The sequence below is a fragment of the Alosa pseudoharengus genome, unplaced genomic scaffold (assembly GCF_046254945.1).
Source record: "Alosa pseudoharengus isolate Yale_2024_CS ecotype anadromous, Long Island Sound unplaced genomic scaffold, YU_APseudo_1.1 YU_APseudo_1.1_scf_1, whole genome shotgun sequence".
Taxonomy (NCBI): Eukaryota; Metazoa; Chordata; class Actinopteri; order Clupeiformes; family Clupeidae; genus Alosa; species Alosa pseudoharengus.
The window spans coordinates 55,940,148-55,967,270 of record NW_027468564.1 but is presented as its reverse complement, the minus strand read 5'-3'; the positions used below and the strand labels follow the sequence as shown (position 1 = coordinate 55,967,270).

At 47.2% G+C, this 27,123-nt stretch overlaps 1 protein-coding gene across 6 annotated transcripts in view; it reads left to right on the top strand.

Moving 5' to 3' along the window:
- Window positions 1-26,976, top strand: part of LOC143133977 (trinucleotide repeat-containing gene 6C protein-like) — a 53,031-nt gene extending 26,055 nt beyond the window's left edge. The window contains exons 5-25 of one of the 6 annotated variants that reach the window (XM_076294003.1): window positions 1,357-3,339; window positions 3,388-3,846; window positions 4,981-5,187; window positions 5,484-5,650; window positions 6,269-6,346; window positions 6,820-6,877; window positions 7,167-7,309; window positions 7,534-7,572; window positions 9,180-9,329; window positions 11,914-12,066; window positions 12,554-12,673; window positions 12,967-13,050; window positions 13,441-13,672; window positions 13,982-14,146; window positions 14,807-14,995; window positions 16,440-16,589; window positions 16,914-17,027; window positions 17,810-18,037; window positions 18,410-18,483; window positions 18,615-18,754; window positions 18,995-26,976. In XM_076294003.1, coding sequence (XP_076150118.1) covers window positions 1,357-3,339; window positions 3,388-3,846; window positions 4,981-5,187; window positions 5,484-5,650; window positions 6,269-6,346; window positions 6,820-6,877; window positions 7,167-7,309; window positions 7,534-7,572; window positions 9,180-9,329; window positions 11,914-12,066; window positions 12,554-12,673; window positions 12,967-13,050; window positions 13,441-13,672; window positions 13,982-14,146; window positions 14,807-14,995; window positions 16,440-16,589; window positions 16,914-17,027; window positions 17,810-18,037; window positions 18,410-18,483; window positions 18,615-18,754; window positions 18,995-19,385 — 5,324 coding nt within the window. In that variant the 3' untranslated portion in view covers window positions 19,386-26,976. Of the gene's footprint in view, window positions 1-1,356; window positions 3,847-4,980; window positions 5,188-5,483; window positions 5,651-6,268; window positions 6,347-6,819; window positions 6,878-7,166; window positions 7,310-7,533; window positions 7,573-9,179; window positions 9,330-11,913; window positions 12,067-12,553; window positions 12,674-12,966; window positions 13,051-13,440; window positions 13,673-13,981; window positions 14,147-14,806; window positions 14,996-16,439; window positions 16,590-16,913; window positions 17,028-17,809; window positions 18,038-18,409; window positions 18,484-18,614; window positions 18,755-18,994 lie in introns of all 6 variants that reach the window. The other 5 variants (XM_076293985.1, XM_076293994.1, XM_076294018.1 and 2 more) reach the window with 5 other exon arrangements.
- Window positions 26,977-27,123: the final 147 nt, after the last annotated feature.

Genomic DNA, 27,123 nt, shown 5'->3' with positions numbered 1-27,123 from the left:
TATTCATCCCACACCTGTCAGATACAGTAGCAATGCTTGCTGTGGGATATTTGATAGACTTGGAGAGGAGTTTTGTTTTTTTTCCCTCCGGCTTTTTTGTTTCAGAATTTTCCGAAATTTACATCCATTATCTTGACATCTCTTTACAAGTGGTGGTTTTTAAAGAAAAAGTTGTACTCTGTTACTCTGTGACAACCAATGAGTCTTTTTTTTTTAAGTGAGCTATTCCAGTGCAGAGTTTCTTTCCTCTCTACTGAATGTTTCAAATATTACAGAGTGGAGAGAAAGCAGGGCCTGGTTGAATGTCGATGGATGACCTTTTATATGGATCACCACAATTCATCTCAGAATGATGAAGCCCAGCCCAAGCTTGTCCCCGGGGCTAGAGCAGTCAGAGGAGTGGAGGGGAGGCCGTGTGCTTGGCAGCAGTGGAGGAGGAGGGAGCCGGTTTTGCAATGCAGATCAATGCCCTTTCTCCTCTCTCCACCAGCATTAATGCAACATCGATTACCTGCCTGTTTGATTGATTATTGCTCGCTAAAATTCACCCTTCCCTCCCCAGCTGCTCTTTCTCTTTCAGTCTCTTTTTTTTATGTCTGTGTGTGTGTGTGTGTGTGTGTGTGTGTGTGTGTGTGTGTGTGTGTGTGTGTGTGTGTGTGTGTGTGTGTGTGTGTGTGTGTGTGTGTGTGTGTGTGTGTGTGTGTGTGTGTGTGTGTGTGTGTGTGTGTGTGTGTGTGTGTGTGTGTGTGTGTGCGCGTGCATGCATATTTGTCTGATAATGTGTGTATTGTAAATTGCACATTTGAGTGTGTGTGTGTGTTACTGAGACTAGTGTCAGTGTGCCCATACTGCTAGCGTCCTGTGATGGTGTAAGGGAGCTTTGTGGGCACCTGGTGGAGCGTAGGCGAGTGATGGATGGGGTCCCGTCCTGGATTCATTCCAATAAATGAGCAGCGTTCTGCCTCTGCTTCCTCCTCACCGCAGCGCTGAAGGGGCCGCGCGATGGAGACGGATGGGGCTCCATTCCACCCTCTCACACATGGCTACGCCAGGCGCAGGATATACGGACATGCTTTAGCTAATACGACAAGTGGCATGCTCCGCTGTGCATTCTGATTAGCTGCAAGTTTCTAAAATGCAGGGCTGGCTGTTACTGGTGTCTGAGGCAGAAAGAGAAAAAGAGAAAACCTGAGGAGAGGACAAAATGGAAAGTGCTTTCTGAAAGCTCTTCCAGCTAGACACACAGAAGCTGCTCCCGAATAGACTGGTCTTGTTTGATCGCCACTTCACAGCTGTGTTCCCATGCCTGTGGTTTTGTGCTGACGTTCCCCTCTCTGTCTCTGTTTGTGTCCCCAGAGCTGTCCCATTCGAGTGGCTTGGGAGCCCAGTATGAGAACCCCCACTGGGGTCTTTCTAACAACAGCAGCAGTAGCACTGGCTGGCCTCAAGTGATTATCGACGAGAACGACAGCGAAGCCTGGCCCTCCATTTCTGTCGGCAGTAGCCACGCGCCCCCAGAATGCCCCGCGGACGCTGAGCACTCCACAGACGTCATCAGCAGTAGCAGTATGAGTATGGCCACAGGAGCTGGACAGCCAGCCCACTACCCAATCAACAAGAGCAGCGCCAACCACTCCGCAAGCATGGTCTCTAGCCAAGGCGGCCCCAACAGGGGATGGGGCTCCGACGGGAAGGCCGACGGCCTGACCATGGGAGGGAGGGGTCAGCCCAACTGGAGCTCCCCCAACCTCAACCTGAACCCCAACGCCAACCCATCCGCGTGGCCCATGCTAGGACACGAGGGGTCCAACGTGGGCGGCGGCGGCGGCATGGGCGGTTCAAACTCCCTTCCCCCGAACATGTGCGGCCCAGGAGGCGCCCCACCAGTGCACGGCACCAACGGAAACGGCAACATGGGCAGTGCCAACGGGAGCCTGATGGGGGACGGCACCGGCGCCTGGGGGAACCCCGACGCCCCCGAGCAGCATCAGTCCTCAGCTGCGAATGTGTCTTTCAGCATGGAACCTCCCAACCTCAACACTGATGGACCAAACCACACTAAACCAGAGCCCATGAGCCCCGTCCACGGCTGGGGTGGCCAGTCGCCCACCGAGAGCTTGCAGGCCAACGGGGACGGCACCTCCATGTGGGGTAGCAGCAGCGGAGACGCCAAGGCCAGCGAGCCCAAGGACTCCGGCTGGGACTCCGCCAACGTCTCCTGGGGACGTGGAGGCGGCAGCGGTGGGAAAGGAGGAGGAGGCGGCGGTGGCACCGGGACCTGGGGGGACTGGGAGAAGCAGTCCAGCCGTGAGGCCAGTGGCTGGAACTCGGCTGACGTGCAACCCCCGCAGGACCAGATGAGCTCCTGGACCGGCGACGCGCCCGCCAGCGAGGGCAGCGGCGACAGCAGCGACGGTCGCTCGCGCCACCGGGAGAGGTCCTCCAGCACGGACAGCATCCCTGTCCTGCCTCGCCAGGACCTGGACCCCCGCGTCCTCAGCAACTCCGGCTGGGGCCAGACCCCAGTCCGCCAACACACTGTGTGGGAGATGGAGGAGATTGGAGATCACAAGTCTGAGAGTGGAACTGAGGCCTGGGGATCCTCCTCCAGTGCCACTCCTGCAGGGCCCCCGCCCATGCCCACTGGTGGCGCCAACCCTAATCTTGGTGGGGCTCCGAGGCCCGATTCAGGGGGCAAGAATGAGCCGGCGGGCCCGGTGGGCTCAGCCTCTGGCTGGGGAGGTGCACCCTCACCTCACCCCACCAAACCCTCAGTCACTGGGTGGGGAGAGCCTCCGGCCAGCAAGAAGGTGTCCAACGGGTCGGTGAGTGGATGGGGCGACCCCGTTCCCAGCGGCCCCAACACCAACGGCCCTAAGAGCGGCCAGTCCTGGGGCTCCGAGGACAAGTCCCCCAGCTGGGAGGACAGCCCTAGCCAGCCCAAGCAGCAGGGCTGGGGAGATCAGCCCAAGCAGCAGGGCTGGGGAGATCAGCCCAAGCAGCAGGGCTGGGGAGATCAGCCCAAGCAGTCCCAGAATTGGGGCGGCGGTGGCGGTAACGGCAACAATGGTGGAGAGTGGGGTGACCACTCCGAGGGGAAGAAAAATGGCACTGGAAATCAGATGTGGGAGGGCGATGGAGGCAATTGGAAGGAAAGCTCTCGCGGCGGTTGGAACAAACCTGCTCCAAGCGTGGGAGGCAACTGGGGAGATGCCCCCCAACGCACCAATGGTCCGAGCCAGGGATGGGGTGGCAAACCCCAGGAGGGCCCCAATGGAGGCAACAACGGAGGTCCCAATGGAGGCAACAACGGAGGTCCCAATGGAGGCAACAACGGAGGTCCCAATGGAGGCAACAACGGAGGCCCCAATGGAGGCAACAACGGAGGCCCCAATGGAGGCAACAACGGAGGCCCCAACGGAGCAGCCCCCATGGGCTCCTGGGGAGGACCCACCTCAGTCAAGCAGTCAGCCGGATGGGGATCAGGCGGCCGCCCGGACAGCGAGGTCACCGGCTGGGAGGAGCCGTCTCCGCCCTCCATTCGCCGTAAGATGGAGATCGACGACGGCACCTCCACCTGGGGCGACCCGAGCGCCTACAGCAAGGCCGTCAACATGTGGGACCGCAACAACCCAACGCAGGGCAACTCGGGGCCTGGCATCAGTGGCGGCGGTGGTGGCAACAACCACCACTCAGCACCCATCAACAACAACAATCATCACCACCACCACAACAACCCGCACCACAACCAGGCACCCATGCAGAATCACTCCAACGGCAGCAACAACAACGGCTCACCCAATCAGCCTGGACCCCCCCCGAACAGGCCTCCCCTGGTCGCTCCAGGTAAGAGCATTTCTCTCTACTTGTCCCCCATAAGCCTCATGTAGCCTGTAGCAAGTAAGGACTAGGACTAACAGTTGTTGCAGTGCTTCCCCGTTCATTTGAACGTGCAATGTTTAGCATAGTGTTGCAGTTGTTTTTCCTCTCCACTCTGCCTGTGGTTGCATAAGCAGCTGTTGTTTGTCAACTGCCGCACCTGCCTATTCCCCTCAGCCCATTTCCCTTCTGTAGGTGTATGAGTGTGTCGTAAAATGGAAGAATGTGTATTGTGAGTTAGTGTGTTTTCCCCTTCACACAGTTGTAATACTAACACTGCTGACAGGAAGCCAGTAAAGGGCCCTCAGGCATGCTCTGTTAAAGCAGTCCCAGCATGGAACGCACAGGAAACCCTTTCATAAACTCGCTAGAGTAACAAAGGGTCCAGGGTGGAGTTTAAAGGGAATTCTAGAGATCCGTAATAAATTCTCGGGGGGGGGGGGGGGGGGGAGTTCTGATGTGGTAGCGTCCAGTGCCACCCCCGCTCTTTCTTGCTCCAGTGGAACGGTCTGTGCCTAGCGCTGATTTCTGGCCTTGGCACCCACGCCGCTGCTCTCTCAGCCAAGCGGTTCGGACACTGGCCAGGAGTTAAATAGACATGGCTGCCATTCTTTTGGCCAAGCTGGGCCTTAAAACCCCTGCTGTCGGATCCATGAAAGCATTTCTATTTCGGTAGCTTGGCAAAGCCAGAGGCGCAATGAAAGAAGGATAAAGAAGTTATCCAAGCAAGACTTGGTCCACATTCTGAACTTTTCCATCTGGATTTTGCGACCTTTCAGTGACGGCATTGTACCTGTTTGCCGTTTTCTGTTAACCTTTATTTAAATCTTCGATTTTTGTTATTTGTTTTTAGTGTCGTAGTCATGAGGGGATTTTGTGTGGAACCATTGTGTATGCATAAGGCACACCGTCTACTGGTCTACAAGCACAGACGTTATTACACATTTTTTACTCCCTTTCTCAAGCAGAAGAAATTAGAATTACAGGAGCGTCTTGGTCCAGTAGTTTAATGACCGCGTCCTCGTGGCATAAAGTGGGAAATGGGCTGTTGCCAAAGGGCTGTGCATAATGTGCTTTCCCTTGTATCCTTTTCCTGCGCAGGCTGGGGAGATCTGCCCAACGTTCAGGCCAAGCCTGAGCCCTCCACCTGGGGGGAGCCGGCCCCCAATGCCCCCCCAGTGGACAACGGCACCTCAGCCTGGGGCAAGCCCCCCCGAGGCCACGGAGGCTGGGGCGACGGAGGGCACGAGCCCGCCGGACCCTATGGCAGGGGTAGCGCACCCCCCGGATCTGCCCCCTGCAAGCAAGGTAAGCATCGAGAGGATGTTGTGCTTTTTGTGTGGGTTCCTGTTCTGACATTTGATGCATTAGAGGTGTCTCTGAAAACATTTCACTGTCAAGGTCATCAGAGGGTATACGCTTTAGCTTGGTTGTTTCTGCATTCATGTTGGGGGTAGAGCAGTGTGGTTGCTGCTATTGCAAGGCCACAGTGACACCTGGTGGTTGGACTGCATCACTGCAATAATTGTAAAGTGCTAGACACTGACCCATCTCTACATACACAGCTCACTTACTCCACGGTGTTGTTTGCCTGTCTACGCTAGGCCCCAAATCTATGCAAGACAGCTGGGGCTCTGGAGGCGAGGACATGGGCCCGTCCGCTGGCCAGTGGGACGCTGATGAAGGAGACATGTGGAACAGCCCCGTCTCTCAGGAGAGCAACTCTTCCTGCAACTCCTGGGGCAACCCACCCAAGAAGGTTCCACCGAAGGTGAGCGCAAAAAATAGATACGAACGAGGAATCCCAATTCCCCCTTCCCTCTACCACTTTGCCCTATCCCTCCATTTTTGTGCATTCTTTTTGTGTGTGTGTGTGTGTGCCCATGTGATAAATTGTCTCATTTATTTTCGAAATGGAGGGGTAGTGTGATTTATTCCTCCAAATAGCCCCTCAAAGAGATGGTGATTAGATGCGAAGGGATGGAGAAAAAGACAGAAAGCATAGCAAATAGTGGCATGGGACATGAAAGGCTGTTTGTTTGTTATAACACAGATATCATTAAATTGCTATTTATATTGTGAGTAGAACTTGGTGCAAATGATGACTTGTAAATGGCAGTCATGTCGGGCTAGAGTCATTTAATGCTAGTAATGAATACGGTCTATTTGGGCTGGTAGTCATTTGAAACTTTATAGTTCAAGGAAGGCTGTTATGTTTAATGATGCTAAAACCCATTGAAACAAGTGCATATTTGTTTTGTTCACATCTCACAGTTGGAATCTGGTGAAATTGATCAAAGAAATACTGAAAACAACAAGATTTGATTCGGTGAAGATTCGGTGATTTAAAAGGTTATAAAAATTAATCATTGTTCTTTTTTGTGTGCAGGGGAAGATGCCCAACAAGCAGGATGATGGCTGGATCATGAACCGTCTGATCAAACAGCTCACAGACATGGGCTTCCCGGTAATGCACACACTCTCACTTGCTGCCTGTCACACACACACACACACACACACACACTCACACACACTCACACCACTCTTACTTAAACATCCAGAGCTGCAGAGTGCTCGTTAGTTTACCTTCACAACCAGACCATGTGCGTGGAGTCTCCTGGGATGAAATTGTAAACTCATCTCCAGCCCCATCTGTCAGTGCACATCCCTTTGTGAAGTATAATTTGCCATCCACTTGGAGAGACGCGCATTTATCCCTGTCATTTCAGGCAGGCTGCTGTGTCGGCCCCATTGTGGTCATAAATACAATACGTGTTGGTGTGTAATTTGTTCATGAAAAAGCTTGCTGACAGCATGTCAGCTGAGGCCTCCTGATTGCTCGCTCTAATTTAACCTCTTCTACCCCCCCCCCTTTTATCTCTCTCTCTCTCTCTTTTTTTTTCTCTCTCTCTCTGTCTATCTGTCTGTTTTTCCCTGCAGAGGGACCCTGCCGAGGAGGCTCTGAAGAGCAACAACATGAATCTGGATCAAGCCATGAGTGAGTGCTCCCTGTTCACAGCCTGTTGTGTCTGTCCCAGTCTAAAAACATGCAGCCTAGTGCACTTTGTGTAGGTGTCTCCTCAGCAGGCTGCTGCCTCTGTGTGGTGAGGGAGGGAGTTAGAACGCTGCTTGTGATTCAGACCCCCAGGCTCTGTCCTCTTTTTAAGAGCTGTGCCTGATGTTGAGTCATGTGCAGCCAGCTTGTGTGTGTGTGTGTCTATGTGTGTGTGTGTCTGTGTCTGTTGTAGTCCCTCCCGTGGTTGATGTTGATATTTGTCTCTCCCCAGGTGCTTTGCTGGAGAAGAAGACCGAACTGGACAAGCGGGGGATGGGCATGTCCGACTACAACGGCCTGAACAAGCCTATGGTGTGCCGTCCCCAGACCCTCTCCAAAGACTCCTCCTCGGACCGGGCCCCCTTCCTGGACAAGGTGGGTACAGTGCACTGGACGTGTAAACACAGATCTAAGCACAGCCCCAATATAACTTTCACTGCTACCACATGTGAAATAACTGTTTAGAAATATGCCGTAGGGCTGCAACTAGCGATTATTTTCATAGTTGATTCATCTGTTGACCATTTTCTCAAGATTATGACCTCAAATGCCTTGTTTTGTCCACATGCCAAATATATTCAGTTTACTGTCATTCCCAGGGTCACTCAAGTTTAAGAAGCTGTTATCAGAGTTTTGAGGTATGGACTAACCGATTACTAACTAACTAATCAATTAATCAGTCAAAAAAAGAGAGAACAATTCTCCAGCCAAGGCACTCATTAATTAAAATGTCTTTAATTACATTGACATGTCCTAAATGGACCAGTTGAAAAAGTGTAATCAATTAATCAATTTAATTTTTGCAGCCCTAATTTGCAATATGTTCACAAAGCAATATGTGCAGTTACAAGCTAATGCAGTACTAAGAAACCATCCTTAAAGCCCGGTTATACTCGACGCACCCGACCTGTACCGCGACAAATGAGGGAAATTTTAATAATTTAAACAGTTTAGTTAGCTGGCTAGCTAGCTAGCAGCTGGCTGAGTTTGTGTAATTTCCTGAAGTGGAAAGAGATTTTGTTCAGGCCTTAATAGATATCCTTTATTTGAAAATAAATCGTTTCTATTCTTTCCTCTTAATTCCATGTGTTGCAACTCTCACTGGTAACTTTGTTAACTTATCCAGCAAACTATTAAAAATTCACGACTGTAACAAAACACTGCAACTGGCTTGCCCTCGAACTAGTCCATCTTCCTGTTTCCGCCTGGTCGCGCTCGTCTGGAAAAAAATTAGTGGTGCGCTACCGTGTGCTACACGGCCAAAACCCTGGCGCGCCAGAGAGATCTACGTCATTTTGACGTCACATTGTCGCGCTACCGGTCCGGTGCGGCGAGTATAACCGGGCCCTTAGTCTCTCACTCATGAGTATACAGATAAGTCTCCTCACTGATCTTCTCCTCACTCATCTTCTCTCTTTACTGATCTTCTCCTCACTCATCTTCTCTCTTTACTGATCTTCTCATCACTCATCTTCTCTCTTCACTGATCTTCTCATCACTCATCTTCTCATCACTCATCTTCTCCTCACTCATCTTCTCTCTTTACTGATCTTCTCATCACTCATCTTCTCATCACTCATCTTCTCCTCACTCATCTTCTCCTCACTGATCTTCTCCTCACTCATCTTCTCATCACTCATCTTCTCATCACTCATCTTCTCATCACTCATCTTCTCCTCACTCATCTTCTCTCTTTACTGATCTTCTCATCACTCATCTTCTCATCACTCATCTTCTCATCACTCATCTTCTCATCACTCATCTTCTCCTCACTCATCCGCTCCTCACTGATCTTCTCCTCACTCATCTTCTCTCTTTACTGATCTTCTCCTCACTCATCTTCTCATCACTCATCTTCTCATCACTCATCTTCTCCTCACTCATCTTCTCTCTTTACTGATCTTCTCCTCACTCATCTTCTCATCACTCATCTTCTCATCACTCATCTTCTCATCACTCATCTTCTCATCACTCATCTTCTCATCACTCATCTTCTCTCTTTACTGATCTTCTCACTGATCTTCTCCTCACTCATCTTCTCATCACTCATCTTCTCATCACTCATCTTCTCATCACTGATCTTCTCCTCACTTATCTTCTCTCTTTACTGATCTTCTCTATTTACTGATCTTCTCTCTTTACTGATCTTCTCATCACTGATCTTGTCTTCACTGATCTTGTCTTCACTCTCTTTACTGCTCTTCTCCTCACTGATGCTCATGCTCTTCTCCCTCCTGTATTGTAGGACGGCGGGCTGTCGGATGACCCACCGATGACCTCACCGTTTATGCCTTCTCCCGGCCTGAAGCTCCCGCTTGCCAACAGCAGCCTCCCTGGCCACGGTCTGGTTGGGGTCTCCTCGGGGCTGGCCATGCAAAACTTGAACAACAGACAGGTGAGAGGCTGGCCGCTGGACCCTGTACTACAGAATAGTTTTAATGTTGGCTGTCGTATATTTCCGGCAAGGAATATTTCATAGACCTTGCTCAATATTTCCCTTGCGGGACCTGCAATAGATGCAGTGGTACCAAATTTACATGTGTATTGCCTGAGGGTTATTCAGTTAGTCTGGCATCCTGCTCTTCAAGAAGGTTTAAACTGAATTGAAATGTATTGTTTAGCTATGAACACACACACACATCATGCATGTAAACACATTCACACTCACATACACACATCATGCATGTAAACACACACATAGGGATGTAACGGTATGAAAATTTAACCTCAAGGTTATAGTGACCAAAATTATCACGGTTTTCGGTATTATCACGGTATTTTTAAAAGTGTGTTCAATATGTTCAGAAAGCACTGATAGGCCTACACAAGCTGAAATAGTTTCAAAAAGTGTCCCGTTCAGTTTTTCATGTTTAATTGGCTATGTGCTTATCGCTTAACTTACCCTACCATGACTTGGAGGTTGCTATTACTGTTATTTGGATCCAATGAGTGAGACCAGGCTTGGAATTTCACCATTCTGGGGGCAAGGCCACTTGGCCTTCAGTTGGGCATATTTGGTGGAGGGCACAAAGGCCACATAGGCTATAAAAAATATCAAAGTTGTATAGCCTATTCACTGCAGTAGACCTGCATCACTGTATGAAACATTACAAAAACATGAAACATGACATATTATATAGAACTGCAAATCATCTGAACATCTAATATTTACAGATATCTAGGCTATATTTAACATTTATTTTATATTTGGCCTGTTATGAAATCATGTATTGAACAATTTAAGCACAGTTCAGCTTTAAGAAACTCAAATAGCCTAGATGCATGCTTAGCATTTTGTGATCTACTTTCACAAACTCTTAGTCAGCTGTCCTCTGATTTACCGATATGTAGGCGATATTTGTAACATTTATTTTGTATTTGGCCCGTTATGAAATCATGTGGAACAATTTAAACACATTGTAAAACTTAAAGCCCAAATTTGGAGACATCCATGCATGTCGAAATGTAGGCCTACTGCCAATTCAAAAGTGGATTACTCTAGAACGGCTAACTGTACAGGGGACTGCTTTACACCTTTATGTTCGGTAAGGTCTGCTGTTTATTCTGATATATGGTTTGTCGTGTGTTAAACGAAAGGTTCGTGAAGTATTGCACCGAGAGGAATGGGTAGGGAGATGGACTAAAACATTCAGTAGAATTTATGATTAAATTTAATTATATTATTTACGTTTCTCGCGAACCGTTCACCACAGCAATTCGCGGCTAACATTGTTTAAAAGCTGAGAAAAAGCTCTTTCATGTGATACTTGTGATGTCTGTGTGATGAGTAGGCTACTTCGCGAGTAGTTCAACTGAGAAGAATAGGTGAATTTAGACGCACTTTCTTTCTTGCGCTGTCACTTTCTCCACTGCGTAAAAGAAATTAATTTGCGCTGTGAATGCTAAGATTATTTTGACAGGCCACAGGCTAAATAAAATTTGCTATTAGTAGGATGCAAAGCAGAATATTGAAACAAGGGCACCGTGGCCTGTAAACCTCTGATTTTCAAAGGGACATCACGGCCAACGCAAGGGGCAAAAACTTGGCCGCCGTGAAATTCCTACCCTGAGTGAGACCAAAGTAAGTGTTCGAAATAAAACATTAGGCTACTGTGTTCTTCTGATAACGTGAGTGGAATGGATTTAATGTGCACGCAAACATAAAAAGACGCAGAGTGCAAATGATACAGTGCCAGTTTTGCGGTGAAAATGTTCCGCCTTTTAAAATCAGGTGTAGCCTAATCCAATTCGCAGTTAAAACCATCAATTAGACAACAGAATCAGTAGGGTACCAATTTTGCTTCATTGTACCAGGCCTACTGTATGTCAAAAGCAGGCTCGGATGAAGCTGGGAAGGATTAAACACACGGTTTCAACACCGTGATAATCAACCGCGATAATTATGATATTTCAAAAGAAAACGGTAATTGTTATCGTCAACATTTTTATCACGGTTTATCATTATACCGGTAATCGTTACATCCCTACACACACACATATCATGCATGTAAACACACACACACACACATCATGCATGTAAACACACACACATCATGCATGTAAATACATTCACACACACATCATGCATGTAAACACACACACATCATGCATGTAAATACATTCACACACACATCATGCATGTAAACACACACACACACACACACATCATGCATGTAAATACATTCACACACACATCATGCATGTAAACACATTCTCAGGGAATTGCTCCTTTCTCTCCTGTCTATAGACCCTTTCAAGAGAGTTCCATTATCAGCATCATAGTTGGCCCCACAAGGCTTCCGTTTTAACATTCCATATGTTATCTTAATGCAGAGGAAGTAGATTGGGACCCAAATAGAACGTTCAAGCATTGTTTTTGTTTTTATTGTTGAAAGGGTCTATATTTCTTATGTGAATCTCTTAAAGCATTTTCCACTCATCTTGCTCTCTCTCTCTCTCTCTCTCTCTCTCTGTCCCAGATGCAGAATGGAATGTTTGGCAGTAGCGGAGCAGCACAAGCCCGGGCCCTGCAGCAGCCGCCGCAGGCTCCGCCCCCTCAGCCGTCAGTGCCGCCTCTCAGCTCCTCCCAGCCTGCTCTACGCACTCAAGTGCCTCAGTTTCTCTCCCCTCAGGTCAGCCCCAGAGCCACTCTCTCACACACACACACACACACACAGCCAGACAGACTCCCATAGCCTGCAACCTCTTTGCTTTTCATTTCCTCGTCCTGTCATGAATATCAAGCAGTATGGCCCCCAGCATGTGTTGTAAGAGGCCTCTCTCCAGACATCCATAAGTTGTTGCACATGCTTGTGCTGCTGCTGTTACTACGACTACTGTGTGTGATGGGAATAAGCTTTTCTACACATCATTCTGATGATGCGAGCGGCGAGGCTCTATCTCGGGTGTCTCGGGTGTTGGAAGCAGGTCATTTTGTCAGTCTGTAATTTATCTGTTGGATCGTGTAGTAGAGCCACGCTCCTATTCATTAATCTTCATGAAAACCATGTATTTAAACTGCAGACACTCTTATTGCTGAGTCCGAGCTGTGTCCGATGATTGTGACTGCAGGGCGATGAGGAGGTGGATTAAGTCCCCTCTGTTTCCTTCCACCTGCAGGTCCAAGCACAGCTCTTGCAGTTTGCAGCAAAAAACATTGGCCTGAATCCTGCACTTTTAACCTCACCAATAAACCCTCAACAAATGACCCTGTTGTACCAACTCCAGCAACTGCAAATGGTGAGTCGGTAGGCCCAAGAGGAGCCTCTGAGTGTGGCATCAAATGAACAGTGGTCACTGTGTTTGTTTTGTGTGTGTGTGTGTGTGTGTGGATGTGGAGGGATCTTTCTGCAGCCATTTCTTGGATTACATTAAAGTTTCTCTCTCCTCTCTCTCTCTCTCCCTCCCTCTCTTCATCCCTCTCTCCCTCTCTCTCTCACTCTCTCTCCTCTCTCTCTCTCTCTCCCTCCCTCTCTCCATCCCTCTCTCCCTCTCTCTCTCACTCTCTCTCCCTCCCTCTCTCCTGTTCTCAGGCGTACCAGCGTTTACAAATCCAGCAGCAGATGATGCAGGCTCAGCGCAGCGTCTCCGGCCCCATCAGACAACAAGAGCAGCAAGTGAGCCCAACACACACTCACAACACTATTAGCACTCCTCACAGACAACAAGAGCAGCAAGTGAGCCCAACACACACTCACAACACTATTAGCACTCCTCACAGACAACAAGAGCAGCAAGAGAGCCCCACACACACTCACAACACTATTAGCACTCCTCACAGACAACAAGAGCAGCAAGTGAGCCCCACACACACTCACAACACTATTAGCACTCCTCACAGACATGCCTGCGTCCATGGGTATACTGCTAGTTGCTCATGTGGATAGTTTCTGTATCCCTGCAGGTCATATAAGTATTTGGACTTCAGGTGATTGGTGCTGTTGGATTCGTTTTAGTGAGTGAGTGAGTGCTCTTTGGGGTAAATGTGGACGCTTTCCTCCCGGCAGGTTGCACGTACAATCAATAACATGCAGCAGCAGATCCAACAGCACCAGCGTCAGCTGGCCCAGGCCCTGCTGATGAAGCAGCAGCCTCCTCCTCCTCACTCCGGCCTGCACCCCGCCGCCGGCAAATCAGCCCTGGACTCCTTCCCAGGCCACCCCCAGGCCTCGGGCCTCAACGACCTGCAGACCAAAGAGCCGCAGTCTTCTCCCAACTCGTACAGCACCTACCCGCTCTGTGAGTCCTTCGGCCGCGCTCGCCAACTCGGCCGCGCTTAGAAATGCGGCTCATTGTTTCATTTCTCCGTTCGATCATTTAGTAGAGCACTGCTCCTATTAATTAATCTGCATGAAAACCGTGTATTCACCATGTATTTAAACTCCAGATAACCTTATTGATATAATGTGCCAATTACACAAAATGCAGGATGACCGTGTTAATGTTGCTCAAAGGATCAAGAATAGCACATTTGCACAAGAGGGATCTCTCTCGTTTTGGGTGACCATTAAAGTGAAGCTGACCAAAGTGTGTCGTTTCCTCCCTCAGCTGGACTGAACCCCAGTATGAATGTAAACTGCATGGACGTAAGCGGGCTGAGCATGAAGGACCCACCCCAGCCCCAGTCCCGCCTCTCCCAGTGGACACACCCCAACTCCATGGACAGTCTCCCGGGCAACGGCTCCCACATGGAGCCCAGCATGAACAAACACGGTAAGCCACGACCACCGGCTCTCAACCCTCAGGTCTGACCCAGCGAGGGAGACCACTACTGAAGTCACTGATCATTTACTCCAGTCATATCCTCCGACACTCTATTATCTCAGGGCTTTTGTCAGTCAGTTATAGCTTTAATATTTTGAGGTTTTGAGCTCAAACTCAGCCCTGCGAGGTTTCGAACTTTATCCCTGTTTTTCCTCAGTCTCAGACAGTGAGTCAGACACTTTACCTTTGACTGTTTTCAAACTCTGGCCGAAATGGGCTCCAACAGACATTCCAGTCTGGCTATTTGCACGTCGTTGTCACATTCGCTTCACTATTTATCATGGCTTTTAAAAGAAGAATGTCTGACATGTTTTCCAGAGGCCAAACCACAAAGCTTTCGGGTTAGTCTGGGTCTTGGTTCCTGAGAGACCGAGAACCAGTCTTTGTTTTTACAAAGATTTTAGACTTCAGGAATCGCAAAGTGAATTCCTTAACTCCCATGTCAATCCTCCTCTCCTGATGGTTCCTGATGACTTGTGTGCAGCTGGGCTTTATCTGTCACCACTGTGAGGGATTGAGCTCTCTGCCAGTCGTTGGCTGATGAGGATCTGCTGACGCAGTCTGGCCTCATTGTGTGTGTGTGTGTGTGTTATGTCTCTATCTCACCAGGTGGCATTCCTCCGGCTCCCAACCACGGCCCCACTGGCAAGACCCCCATGGACGACTCGTACAGCCCGTACGGTCTGATGTCCACCTCCGAGTCTCCCACCAGCCCCCTGGTGGCGCCCGAGAGCTGGGCGCAGGGCAAGAGTCCCACTGAGAAGATCTCCAACGGAAACAACATCAGCTGGCCACCAGGTGGGCACCGCACACGTGCAGAGACATGCAGCCACATAATCGGCCTCATGGATGGTCACTTATGTCATTAGCTGACCACCCCAAGGGAAGTCAGAGATGTACACATTTATAATAATAGGGTCGATTGGCTATAGAATGATAGATTGGCTATATAATCATATCTCTACCAGTGCTTTAAAGCCCATGTTGCAGGTTAACCACCACTGTCAATTAATGGGTACATAAAGCACTCAAGATATGTATATCATTTTTAAAAATGTCTCCAAATGGTGTTAAATGCCAGTTTTTGTCATTTTTGGGATTAGCGGGGTTTTTAAACGCAATTCGGTGATGACGTAACGCTGGGGGCTACATGATCTGCACTTCATTCATTTCAATGCATTCCAATGGACATCGTGGTTATACTTTCAACATAAAGTTTGTATATTTACACTTTGAATTTCGTAAATTTATATTCATTCAAATGTATATTTATTCATATACAAGTATTTATATCTAGTGATCGTGATCCTGTCGTTAGTTCAGATAAGTAGGCTACCGGGTTAACTTAGTCAGAAGATCTAGAAATATAAAGCATCATGATAGCTATGGGCTAACTTTCCAGTCCCACCTGTGAGCCATCCCCTGTTGTTGCAAACTTAGCCGCCGCGAGTAGGCTGGTCATGTCTTCAGCATATTTTCGATAACTAACTCCTTGTGATTAATTGTCATTGACACAGTCAGGGTACCGCTTACCAAGAGAGGGAGATAGTAAGGGCATGTCACAGTTTGGCAGGTGCTTGTGTGGGCTGTGCCGTCCCATAGAAACTGCGGTGGAGAGCTGCTGTAACGCTCTAAGGTAGCGAGTGCGTTTTGGTCGCTGGTAGAGGAGCTCACCCAGCGACCAGCATGTGACGTGATCTATCTAACTATCTAGCTATCTATCTACCTGTCTACATACCTCTCTAGGCTATCTATAGACTAGGCCTATATCTATTTATCTATAATCTGTGCTATTTCTGCGCTATTTACTGCTGAGCACTCCCTTACTCGTCTCTCTTTACTCCTCTCTCTGGTTACTCTCAAGGGTCTCAAGGTGGGTTTTGGTCTGTAGCCTCCCCAAGGTGACGTAATGCAATGCATTGTGGGTGAAAGGAGAATCACTGCAAACCGCTGTAAAATAGTACCTACTTTTTCGTATTATATTCTGTTTTGTGATACCCAACAACATCAAATACAATGGATAACAGTTTAAATGTTTATTACCAACAAGCAAATTGTGCAAATTCGTTGGAAAATGAACCCTGCAACACAGACTTTAAATGGTTGGAGGTCTTCAGGGTATTGATTGTTTTTTTATGAGCAATCAGTACACTTTTATCTCTACATTCTGCAGCTGTAGTTATAGCGATAGCTAGCATAGTACAGTTTGGTGTTAAGTCATGGTGCGTTTCTTGTCTTTCAGAGTTCTGCCCTGGGGTGCCTTGGAAGGGCCTGCAGAATATCGACCCAGAGAACGACCCTAACATGACCCCAGGAAGTGTTCCCAGCGGCCCCACCATCAACACCAACATCCAGGATGTCCATCGCTACCTCCAGCGGGACCGCAGTGGAGGTGAGTGCCAGGACAGACGTCCGAGTGCCTCAGAGCTCAAACCACCTGACCAAGCTCTTAGTGTTGCTGAGATTATGGAATCAGGTGGCACTGGATCCTTCTAGAACGTTCTACACATGTTAAAGCCTGATCACCACTTCAGGAGTTGAACCTTTTGTCATTTATCAGTTAGTTCTCATTATCATTTTGTTTACAGCAGGTTATGATGTGGTTCTTTTGACGTGTGTTCTGTTCAGCTTTTCTCCCTCATGTTAATTTCTGGTTACATCTTTCTCCCCCCACCTCCCCATGCCCTTGCTGCCGTTATTTTTGGGGACTGCTTAGACTCGTCTCCCACCTCCTCACAGAACGGCTCTTTGCCAGCCTCGAGTGAGTGGCCAGTCTCTGGCTTCACAAGCTCGTTCAGCCTGTCCTCCCCCGACGGGGAGGATACCACAGGTACTGACACCCCCCACCCCCGCCCCACCCCAAAACTGCCCCCCCTTTCTCGACCTTTCGAGTCGTGGCCCTGCTAAGCCTGACCAACCCCACTCCCCTAAGCTCCCAGTGACCGCTAAAAAGCTGTACTTGTCACCACCAGATTTACAAAATCCTCTAGCCCGCTCCTGAAGGAAGCCAGCATGTGATAATCCAATTCCATGCCTCAGTGGTCAGGCTTGGGAATTGGTCATGGTATTTGCTTGTTGTGGCCTGTCCCCTGTTGGTTTTAGTAAATCTGGAGTATCATGTACTTGTGTGTGTGTGTGTGTGGGGGGGGGGGGTTATGGGTGTTGTGTGGTGCAGGTTTTCCTTTTCACAACTATATCATTGCTGCACTTTAGATCCTGAGAGAGTCCCTTGTTTATCCTGCCTGTATCTAGTGTGCACAGGTGTGTTGGTGCTCTACTGTTGTGTTCTGTTCCCTGTTGGGCCTCCATACTGATTCACTTGAAAGCCTTTTTTCAAGTCTGTAGCGAGTCCTAGTTAACGATTCGGTTGTGGAAATTGTGTGATTATGATTGCCCATTTTCTTGGGCAATTAATAACAACACCTCACCTCACCCCATCATCATGGACTTGTGTGTCTACTCTCCTTCAGATTTGCAGTGACATGGGAACCCCCCTCCCTCCTAGTGTTCGCTCAGATCCCCTAATGTTCTATTTGGACATTCATCTCTTCGTTATGTTCCCATGGTAACATGACGTTCTCCCCACCCCCCTTTCCTCTGCCCCTCCACTAGGTAAACTGCTGGACATGAAGTCCACGTGGTCCCCTGGGCCCATCTCCCACTCACAGGCCTCGCTGTCCCACGAGCTCTGGAAGGTGCCCCCCGGCGCCCGCAACTCCACCGCGCCGTCCCGCCCACCGCCCGGCCTCACCAACACCAACACCAACACCAAGCCCTCGTCCACCTGGGGAGGCCATAGCCTGGGCCTGGCCCCCGGCTGGAACAGCTCCTCCTACTCAGGTCAGCACATCCAGTCTCTCTCTCTCTCTCTCTCTCTCTCTCTCTCTCTCTCTCTCTCTCTCTCTCTCTCTCTCTCTCTCTCTCTCTCTCTCTCTTTCTTTCTCTCTCTTTCTATCTCTCTCTCTCTCTCTCTCTCTCTCTGGTCTAATCCTGTCTATACCATAGGAAATATATTTAGAAATATTTCTCAAGCCTTCTTTAGACATTAATGCATGTTGTTATTGTGCTATCTGGGAAAAGAAGTAGAAATTATAACTGTGGTTGAGACTAAATACTTGAGTCATCTGGCTCTTATTTGCTTTTATTTGCTAGTTTGATATTTTCTATGGTTCCCACAGTTACAATTTTTAATTGTTGTCATTTTTCTTTCAGAGGGCACAACCTGGAGCACTGACAGCTCCAACAGAACTAGCAGTTGGTTGGTTCTGAGGAACCTGACGCCTCAGGTAGCTACTTACAAACGTTTAACTTCTCTAAACACTCCGTTTCAAACCTCGTCATAAATGGGGGAGTGTATTGGAACGCAAGCTGACCACTAAACGATGTTGTTTGTCCCACCCTCCCCCTCTCTCTCCAGATCGACGGCTCCACTCTGCGGACCCTTTGCATGCAGCACGGCCCCCTCATAACATTCCACCTGAACCTGACGCAGGGCAACGCCCTGGTGCGCTACAGCTCCAAGGAGGAGGCCGCCAAAGCCCAGAAGTCCCTGCACATGTGAGTCCCCATGACCCTGTCCACCCCAGCCATACAGCACATGGAGTAGAGATATGAGGATGTGGCTTGAGGCTTTGGTTTCTGTAACCGGTGTCTCATGCATTAGTTAGAGAAGAGCGTTATTTATTGTGGACATAATATTGTCACGGTGTAGGTGGCTTGTTTGACAGATGTTGCCATGTCTTAGTCAGAAGTACTTACATGTCTGCTCCCTCCCCTTCCCTCTTCTCCCGTGGCCAGGTGCGTGCTGGGAAACACCACCATCCTGGCGGAGTTTGCAGGCGAGGAGGAGGTGAACCGCTTCTTTGCACAAGGTCAGTCCCTGCCGCCCACCACCAGCTGGCAGGCCAACACGGGCACCAATCAGACGCGGATGGGCGGGGCGGCCGTCTCCCACCCCGTCAGTCACTGGAGCGGCGGGAACAGCGCCGGCCACGTCGGCAAGGCCCCCGGCAGCTCGGTAGGCTCAGGCGGTGGCGGCGGCGGCGGGGACCTGCTGTGGGGCGGCGTGCAGCAGCACTACTCGAGCCTGTGGGGGCCGCCCGGCGGAGACGACGCCCGCGTGATCGGCAGCCCCATCCCAATCAACACCCTGCTGCCCGGAGACCTGCTGAGCGGAGAGTCCATGTAGAGAGGACCGCCACGCCTCGCTGCTGCTGCTGCTGCGCTGGACCCGGAGATGCTAAGTACACGAAACTTTAGAAATTTCAACAACAAACAAACGGGAAAAAATGAAAGAACAATTTCTAACCAACAAAACATGAAACATGGAGCAAAAACCAAGCAAATTAATGTGGCGATAATCAGTTATCTGTGGAGCTGTAACCCTTAGGCCTGGGCTAACATGAGGCTGCTGACCCTTCCCCCTCTCCTGAGTTTTTATTTATGTTCGCTCTGGCGTCTCAATGATCAAGGACGCCCTCCAACGCCGTGTGCTGTGGAAGGACTCTTGACGAGGGAGAATCAATATATTACATGAGCCTTTGAAGTCTCTCCATGTAGTTTTGATAAGTTTTCATTCTTTTGACATTCAGTACAAATGTTCCGAGTTAGTATCTTTTTCTTTTTTTTTTTTGTCCTTTTGCTCGTTTTTAGTCAGGAGAAGCAATCTTAAGAGGCAGCCCCAAACCACACCTCAGATACTCTAAAAACACCTCATGAATCCCTTCTCCCAAAAAAAGACAGACTTCCTAACTGCCCTGTGGCCTAGGAGAAAAAAGGCTCTTGAAGTTTTATCCACCGTGTTATTTTCTTGTTTTTCTTTTTTCATTGAACTGATATTAGCCTTAAGTGCTCTCCAGGTCCTTTTTCAAGCATTTTGTTTTTAAACAAATACTAACTAAAGAAACCTTTGAAAACTTGCACAGTCCCATACCTGAGCCAGCGATTGGACCAGAACAAGCGTGAAGAACAACGCCAACACAGCTTTGGGCAACCTGTGAGCAAGACCAATCACCCCCCCCCCCCCCCCATGATAATGATGTTGTTTCTAGTGCTTTCCATTTTTTTTGACAGACTGTCCCGTTACAAAATGGGACCTACACTGCTACATGTTTGGTGTATACCCTGGCCGGTGTTTAGTTGAATTGTATGTATTGCAACATAAGCTGAGAGCAAATTGCACGTCAACCTAACTGAGTGTGGACCGAGTTGTGAGTAAGCGTCTTCAGGCACCTGACCTTTTGTGTCCATGCACCACTGTTTGAAGAAGAAGAAAAGGTCGTTCCTCATACCATAACACGAGTACCAGTGCCGACTGACCTAATCAAACCCCATGCATTCATGTATCCTTGTCCTCTTGTGTCATATGGTCCATCAAGGAAAGGAGACATAAAACAAACAACACAACACGACCACCTTCAAGAGATGCATTGTGCAATATATGCCACTGACTCTTCCGTCCTCACTGAAGCCAATCCGAGCTGGGCTTCTTGTTTTCCTGATTGAATCGTTTGCGCTGCTCTTCGTCTGAACAGCAGGACATGTTTTGTTGTTGTTTTTGTTATCTTGAGAACTACAGAAACCTTATGAACTTCATTTCCCACCCAAGCCTGTGACTCCTGCAACTGTTGGGTATTTTCAGAAATGGCTGCGGCGAGGACGAGGAAGAGACTTTCTCATAAGCCAGTGTGTGTTGTGCTGTGCTGGGGAAGACTGGACTGGCAAAAAGGAAACAAAAAGATGTCTTTCCCCATCACACACAACCTCCCTCCCTCACGCCCCGCCCAACAGAGACTGTCTCCACAGCGAACAAGGGTCAAGCGGTTTGGGCAACTGGCACAATACCAAATAAGAGGGGTTTCTCCCAATGCAGTAGGGTAAAGAGTGTTCCTTGCATTTGGTACAAACATGAGACTACAGTACATTTTAAAAAAAATATTAAGGGATTTATCATAGCACTTATGAAGAGAAGGTAGCTCCACCTGCAATGCCAATAAATCAGACAAGGGAGCCGCAATGTTGGAAGAGTAACTGAAAAAAAAAAAATACAGAAAACAAAGAAAAAAACTCAATGGCAACTCCTAGCTCTTTTGTACTGTATCTGTATTTTTAAAAAATACTTTTTGTTTTTGCTGGTCCTCTTTGGTCCAGGGACTCTGACAGACTTCAAAACAAAACAAAAAAAAAAGAGAAAAAAAAGAACATGAACTGGTGTCAGGATGAAGGGAAAAACAAGACTGAATCTTACAATCAGACAAAACAAACAAAAAAAAACTTGCCGTGTGTGTTTTTTTGTTTCAATTCTAAGCTGTTTTATTTCTCATTTACTATATATCAAAAAGTGAATGTCACTGTTACTCCAAAATGGTCTTTCTTAGCCTTTTGATTCTTGTATCTGGAGGAAGCGCTACTCATGCAATGTTACCTGGATACAGACAGTGGTGGTGGGGGTCGTGGTGATGCATGGGGGTTTTCCGGGGGGGGTGGGGCGAGGTTGGGGTCGTCACGTCGACCTGGCCGACTGTCTGCCCACTGAGTGCCTCTCTGCTGTGGAGACGGGGCGGTGGCGGCGCTCCCGGCCCTCTGACGCTCCGCAGCAGCACCTCTTCCCAGGCAGCCGGCGCAAGCCCCGCGCCCAGCCCCGCCCCGCCCTCCCCAGGCCCAGCAGCCTGTCTCTCTCTCCTCTTCCTCTCCCCTCTCTCTCTTTCTTTCTCTCCATATAGAACCACTGCGCTGGCACTCCCTCCTTCTCTCTGTGTACCCCCCCCCCCCCCCAATCCTCTGCTGTCTCACATGACGATCACTTTAGCTGGAAGTTGAGACGGTTCGATCTCTGGAATTGCCAGTTTCTGTGTTGTAGTTTTTTTGTTTGTTTTTTTGCTGTTCTGTTCTTTTTTTGTTGTTTTTGTTTGCTCTCACATGACTATTATTGTTGTGTCCATGCAGTGGTCTTTTTTAAAGGTAACTGCCTACAATTACCTTCGATGCTCATATGCAGAAACTCTCTTTAGAAGAGGTGCCTCTGTCTGTTTGTCCTGTGTAATGAATGCACAATGCGGATCAATATTACGGGCCATATTTGATTGTTCCTTCTTTTTTTCAACCTTAAATGGTCATGCTTTTTTAGCTGTGTTTTCATACATTTTTTAGTAGTATCTGATGATTGTCAAGTAGCCTCTCAGACTAATGTGTCAGAATGTTTAGTGAGTGAGTGTGTGTATGGGTGTGTGTCTCTGTGTTAGACATCTCCCTGACTCCCCCCTGCCCCTTCCCTCATGCAGCTGCTACCATCCTCCTCCTCCTCCTCCTCTGCGTTTTCCGTTAGCCTTGCTCTTCGCTAGCCCGTGTCCCGCTAGCGCCTGGTCCTCCAAGCCTCGCCAACAAGAGACAGCGTCCCCTCGCGTGAGTAGCCTGCTTCGGTCAGCGCTCTCTTCTCGTTTTCAGCCGACTCTCTTGGAGCCTCCCAGCCAGAGGCACATAACAGACTCGGGCTTCTGTTTCTGTTTCTATGCAAAGCCAAGGAGACTCAAGGGGGTGAGGGGGAGGGGGAGGGGGAGGTGGCAGCGGTGTTTCTATGGCAGCCCTTTACCACAACGTGCCAATCATGTCTGTGGAGGCTACGGCCCCCTTGCCTGGGTGGAGCCCTCCTCTCGCCTCCAGCACGTGTGCAGCCACTCCTCTCTGTTCTGTTCTCACTCATACCCACCCCCACCCCTATCGTCCGTCTCTCAGCATCGGGGTGGACCAAGACACTGTCCCATGTTGCTCTCTTTCTCCCTCACTCCAAATCAGGTGTTCCACGGGAAGGATAATGTCACCGTTTACTCTGCTGAAAAGAAAGGAAAAACAAAACAGCATCTCACATCAGCTTGATCTCAGGGCAGGGCGAGGGAAACGACAACACAAAAAATGATATATTAGAAAAATAAGTATGTTTATATACTAGCGGCATCGCGGGAGTCTGTTGGGGGCAAAGTGTCATAGAGCTACCGTGTTTAGGAGTGGGACACGACGAGTCTGTCCTGTGCATGGGTCCTCTTAGATCTTATCCCTACAGGGCCTGCTGTATCTATCCACAGGATTGGTGGGATCTGTTGTCAATCAAAAGAAAAGGGACCCATTCTTTCCACTCCTCTTGCTGCTGGGCTCTCACAAGATGTCCACTTATTTTTCCGTTTTTGTTTTTACTGACTCCACGTGCCAACACAGTGAAAGACCTAGAAAACAGACCCCCTCCCCCTTCTCCGCACCATTCTGGCTGTAGACGGATCAGTAGGAGGATGGATCTGATGTCCTGTCCTGCTGCTGAGCCCCTCTGTAACGCCTCCGAGGCCTCGCACGGGTGGGGAGCTGGAGGCCGACAACGAGCAACAACCTCATTCTGATCATTCGAGATGATGATAATCTTTTTTCTGTCTTGAGATAGACCCCCTGTTTCCATGGAGCAAGAACTGTCAAACCAAGATTGGGGGTTCAAAATTCTGCTAAGGTGCACAGTTGTTTGGGTATTCCCTGGTACATTTTATTTTTGTTCTTTTTTTTAAAAACCAAAAATGAAATTGCATTTTTTTTAAATAAATTTTGACAAAAAAATAGTAAATGAGTAAAAAATATATATGTTGAGAAAAAGAAACTGCACTTCATACTGAAACGTCTCCTCTCTGCTAACCTGCCCCTCTGTCCTCCAGGAGGGGCTCAGACTGGGCTGCCTTTTTGTCCTCCAGGAGGGGCTCAGACTGGGCTGCCTTTTTGTGGATGCTGTATTTGTCGTAATCATTTCTCCTGAAAGAGACATTCTAATGAGACGTAATAGGGCCCAGAGAATTGGAACATTTCCATTCACCGTGACTGGTCAGGGCCTCCTACTGTATCAACATTCTCTTCCCTCAGTATTCTGATGGGAATGATACATTTGAACAGGTACATTTTTTTTAAGTCTTAAGAACTATAAGTGGGGTTAAAGGCCTGCATCTCAGAAAAAAAAGTGTTTTTAAAAAAGAAACTAAAATCACAAATGCCTGTGTCTGAAACTGCCTTGTTTGAAACTGTCATGTCCAGTTTTAACAGTGGACCTCAAAAATGTCCCCATTTAGTGTCAGTGTCCCCCAAAAACCAGGAGTTATCTGGTCATCACCTACCAGCACTGGGAAATGATCCCTGCAGCTTAACTGTGACATGAAGCCATGCATCACAGATGTGTATGGATTTCAATCTATGAAATGTTCCCTTTTTAACTTAAAGCTGGATTGAATAAACAATGTAAAATGAGCAATATGTGTTTCTCCCCACAAATAAATGTTATGAGGGAATGGGGAAGGGATTTTACTGATACTTGATGGATCACATGAAAAAACTCATCCTTATCTCAGTGGGATATGCATCTGCTGGTTTTAACATATACAATACATCATTAGTTTGTGTATGTGTACATATTTCAGTCCCCCCCCCACCCCCCCGACACCATGTGTTCATTCTTTCTTTTTAGAAGAGATAAAGATCATAAACATATCAAAACAAAAAAAAAGTTAATTAATGTTACAATACTTGAATCAAGAAGCGCCAATAACATAATGTGAACACTTTTTTGTCTGAGTGTGACTTCTACACTTCTGAGGTATTGATGATAAGTTCAAAGTTCAGCATTAGTTTAAATGTAAAAAAAAAAAAAAGATCATTATACTGTGTGCTTGAATGATTGTGTGTGAGTGTGCGTTCACACTCTAATGACTGTGTTCACTGTGGGCTAAGGCCCATGTTTTATTTTGTCATCCGTTCAGTATAGTGTGTTGTGTCTGTTCTTTTTTTTTTGCTTGTCAAAACTATATTCTGATGTTATCTAACGTTGCACTGAGTGTCTTCTTCCCCTCTCTCAGCTAATCGTAGAGAACACGAGACTAAGTACTGGGGGGAGGCGATGACAATTCACGTGTTAATGTTTACTCAAGGACTTAAAGAAAACAAGTTTTTTGTTTTATCTGTAAAATGTTTAACCTGTAAAATGTTTATCTACCTTATAGTGGCTTTTATTGTTGAATAGCCCCCTAACAAGGGTTATCCATTGAGTATTGCACCATTTTTGTTCAAATTCTAAAACATAAAAATGTTTAAAAAGAACAAAAAAGTAAAAAAAAAAAAAAAAACAATACAAAAATCTACTACAAAAAATAAACATGAAATGATTAACTGTGGCCATAGCTAGCTGTAGAGAGACTAGAGATCCCTATGTTTATGTCATTGATATGTGGGCAGAGATGTAGGCAATGTGAGGTCCTGACCAACAGGACTCCATTCAGTGGTGCCTCTCTGTGCTTGCAGATGATCGGGTTTTTTTATTGTAAAAAGCCACCTGTCGTTTACAAACATTTCATGTGTTTGAAGATCACAAGAAATAAAGGAATTTATAATGGGAATGTTGATTTACAAAAAAGATGTTTAAAGGACAAAGTTCATCTTCCATTTTAAAGAAAAATGACAAAAACTTTACAAATTGAAGATTTATGCTACTTTCAGAACTCTGGGATTGATCAGTGTTTGTGTCGTACTTTTTTGCTTTGAATTTGACTTTTGTTGATGTTAACAGACTATCTAAGCCTATGATGTATGTCTGTTTTTGTAATTTCATTTATGGCGTTCTCTGTAAAAGCAACATAATTCTGTCACTATCTTGCACACTCACAAAGGATGTGGATATTGTCTCAGGAAGGCCAAGGTTTCCAGAGTCCCAACTCCACTATTTTAACATTAATTTTTACGAGAAAATGGAATTTTAGAAAAGTGGAAAAAGAAAAAATGATACTAAATGACAAAACCAACTCTAAGCACTGAAAGGTTATGGATTTTTGAAGATGAACATACCCTTTGTTTCTAAAAATCCGTAGCAGTTACACATTTACCAAATAATAGACTTGTAATGTCCTTTTTACTTTGTAAGTGGAGTGCTTTACTTTGAGAAGAAAAATCTATGTAGACATTGCTTTACATTCAAACGCAGTTATCAGTGATTTTGATTGTTGAAGAGGTGTAAGGACATGCAGTTGTGCGTTCTAAACGTGCACTTTTTTTTTGTTTGTTTTTCTCGAAGGTCCTATTAAAAAATGGGATCATTGTGCATTATTCTCTCCTCTGTCATCTCTCATGATGGCCTATATTCAAATAAAAGAGATTCTGTGGAAAGTTTTGGGAAGTTTCTGAGACAAGGTAGAGTAGGAGCTTAAGCTGGTTCTAGAGGATTCTGATCTATGCACAAGTGGGAGAGGGAAGAAGTGTCCAGACCTGCTATTTTTGGGCTGGGTTGTGGGGGGATGGATGTTTGTTTATGATGGGGAGGGGTAATCTTATTGTGCTCAAATGTAGTAGCTTATTTTTTTTTTTTTGTTCATTTCCATGCTTCCCTCAGTATCGTATACAAATAAAAATTATAGTGTCACCATGTTTTATTCTCTTAAGTCATGAGCATCTCTCTCTGCCAAACTGAGCACTGTGGATCTTTCCAGAATAATCCATGATTCTAGAGTCTGCTTGAGAGGGAGAGGCATTTTCTGGTAAATGGAGTAAGGAGGAAGTTTGCTTTATGCCTTTTTAAGTTTGAAAAGAGAATTTGAGGAACATGTCTGTACCGAGATTAAAAAAAAGTTGCTGGCTTTTAAATGTTCTTATTTTTTTGTTTCTTTTTCCTCCTCATAGAATGTGATTGTCAATGACTTGCACCGAAAAAATGTTTCCATGTGTGGTGGAGATTCTTTCGGCCTATATTAATAAATAAACTGCAATTTTTCTCTTGACTGTTGAATGGTATTTGTTTTGTTTTGCATGAGTAAGAAAGACATGGCAGGGTCACATCACACAGGCTTTGTTCCCGTCTATTCTTTCATAAGTGATTTCATTATTCCTATCAACAAAATTAATTATTTGATTGAATGCATCTAAGA